The sequence below is a fragment of the Helianthus annuus genome, chromosome 3 (assembly GCF_002127325.2).
Source record: "Helianthus annuus cultivar XRQ/B chromosome 3, HanXRQr2.0-SUNRISE, whole genome shotgun sequence".
NCBI classification, from domain to species: Eukaryota; Viridiplantae; Streptophyta; class Magnoliopsida; order Asterales; family Asteraceae; genus Helianthus; species Helianthus annuus.
The window spans coordinates 106,189,672-106,192,310 of NC_035435.2; the positions used below are offsets into that span (position 1 = coordinate 106,189,672).

General features: G+C 41.8%; 1 protein-coding gene across 1 annotated transcript; it reads right to left on the reverse strand.

The window, feature by feature from the left end:
• Positions 1–1,168: 1,168 nt before the first annotated feature.
• Positions 1,169–2,203, reverse strand: LOC110881791 (zinc finger protein hangover-like). Its single transcript, XM_022129944.1, has one exon. The coding sequence runs from the start codon at positions 2,201–2,203 to the stop codon at positions 1,169–1,171; it is 1,035 nt and encodes a 344-aa protein (XP_021985636.1).
• Between the last annotated feature and the right edge of the window lie 436 nt (positions 2,204–2,639).

Sequence of the window (2,639 nt, forward strand, 5' to 3'; positions counted from 1 at the left end):
ATCCTCAACTTGTGAGCGAATAACTTGGCGCCTTCAAAATTTGATTGGTTAATCAGCTCCAGCTTCGCTAACGCTGCCACATCATAAAACAGTAAGGTAAGAATGTTAAGCAGCGACTTGAAGTATTGAATTCCATGTTCTCGCTTCACGGCAATGCAATGAATGTCTTTCACGAACATCCAGCTTAGTATTCTTCCCGGAGGATGACCTTTCTCGTACTTCATATAATCAACTTGTACGACAGGAGGGGCTGGCTTTGCAATCTTTGACAGAAAATTCTTTCTCCATTCTTCAAAGGAATCAGCTGGAACATCTGATGAATCACGATTCTTCAATCTTTAGACGATCACATCCATGTTATCTTTCAACCAGTCTTCATCAAATGGATTGAATTCAGTACCGTCTTCTCGTACATATTTCGACTTCTCTACATCTCCTTCGAACACTATTTCATCAAGACCATCCAGGTTTGCTACTTCGGGTTCATTTAGAGTCTCGTCAATTGTCGCGTCATCAATTACTTTTATATCAGTTAAAGCCAAAATATGTTCATATGTCATCTAAGAAATGAACTCTCCGTCTTCTAAGTCTTCTCGATTAACAGGAGGACACACTTGTAAAGCAATATCAGCTGAGCTTGGTACTACATTCTCACCAGCTGTAGAGCTTTCACCAACATGACCACTTTCCAGCTGTTCTAGTTCATCTTTTGATCCACCTGAAGTGCCTTGAGCGGTCCCGATCTGCAGCGGCTCGTAAACTATTATCTGAGTTGAAGCAGATGCCCCATGTTTCTCAGAGGAGGCTGACGCATCAGGGTTACCTTGGTCTTCGCTATCATGATCACGCTTACGTTGAATCTCTTGTTCTTGCATCGATCAGACCATAAAATGTCAACCCTCTTTCTACTTATCTCAAAGGCATTCTTAATAGAATTGAAACCATCCACTAGTGTGGTGTTCCTTCTGTTGTACCATTCTTTCATGTAATCATGCCTTTCAGCCAGTCGATCTGCGGATCATTGCACAACTATATTCTGTTCCTTCACTCTATTGAATTCTATACCGCGAGCATTGTCAGCTGCTCGCATTTGTAACAATTGCTTTTCTCGTTTAGTGTCTGCAGCTTTCAGTCGTTCATTTTTAGCTCGGAGTTGCGTGATTTCGGCTTATTGTCTTCCAACAGTTTCCTTCAACGTGTTAATTTCCACTTGTTGTTTGAGCACAGTATTTCTATTCGCAGACATAAATTCTGAATGCCGATTGATTTGACCTGCAGCAGCTTGTAATTGCAAAAATAGAAATTCTACCTTTTCATCTTGTGCCATTTCTGAGAACAATTTGCCACACCGCTTTGAGTTTCGCTGATGAGTTGCAGATCGGTGTTGATTACTAGAGGAAGTTCCATGTTGTGGATCAGCTGGTCGAGTCACACTCGGTGTTTCGGCTGCAGTTGTAGCCGCTGGAGGTGGTTCAGTTGCTGTAGAAGGTAAGGCCATCGTTGCTGTAGTTTCCTCCGCAGTGAAGCCAAACTCAGGGTTGACACTTGCTTCATGAACAGGTTCAGTAATAGTTTCATGTTGTGCAGCGGCAGGCTCTGCTGAAGATGTACCAATTCTCTTCTTCATCTTTTTCTTTCTACGTATAGCAGTTTTCTTCTTTTTCAGTCGCTCTGCCTCTGTGTCGGATGGAACGTAATCTTCATCTTGATCAGTACGAATCCTCCGAACTTGCATAATACCACGCTCATCGATGTAGTGTTCATATCCTGGTTCAAGCAGATTATCATCTGACTCAGATTCGTCATTGCCACCACTACGAGTACTCGCTCCACTTGCACCAACATTTCCACCATCACCACCTTCACCACCTTCATCATCACCTCCATCATCATCATCATCTTCATCGTCAGTATCACCGAAAATCTTTAACTTCTTTCTTCCAAACTTATCTTCCATCATCTTCTTTAACGTTAGTTCTTCATCGTCAGATTGGCTTTCGTCATAACGCCATTTATCATTCGCCGGTGTGACGTAATTCTTATCCCCCAATGCACCAATCATCCTCCAAGGTGGCGTACTTTCTGAGTATCGTTTAGCAAGTACACCTCTGAATATCTTCAATGAATGCTCTATCATCACATCAATCTTTTGAACCTCATTTGTAGCCTTTGGAAGAATAGGATGTTGCACGTTCATGCTCATTTGCAGGAATCTTAGTTACATCCAAAACTTGTTACCACTAGCACCTGTTCTCCTCAGATTCTCCTTCATGTTTGAGAAGAGATACTTCGAAATACTGAACGGATTGTTCAATACCAAAGCGATCATCAACCTAACTAAGTCATTACTTGCCATGTCGTAACCACCTCGTCGATTTCTCAAACACTGAATGAGGACATGTAACAAGAACTTGTAACATAACGACAACCATGCTTTGTTGATTTGTCCTCCCAATATATCATCTACACACTTTATTCGTAGCAAACAACCATGTTAGCACATAATCGGAATAGAATACGGAGCTTCTGGATTGTCATTAAGTTGTAGAACAGTGTTGAGAATTTCAGCAGACACATCCACATTCTGTTGATTTACTTGCACGCGGATAACCTCCTTTCCGTCAACCTCTATAACACTC

Excerpts from the sequence above, each read along its gene's own strand:
- LOC110881791 (XM_022129944.1), bottom strand. The coding sequence starts at position 2,203 with ATGAGCATGAACGTGCAACATCCTATTCTTCCAAAGGCTACAAATGAG.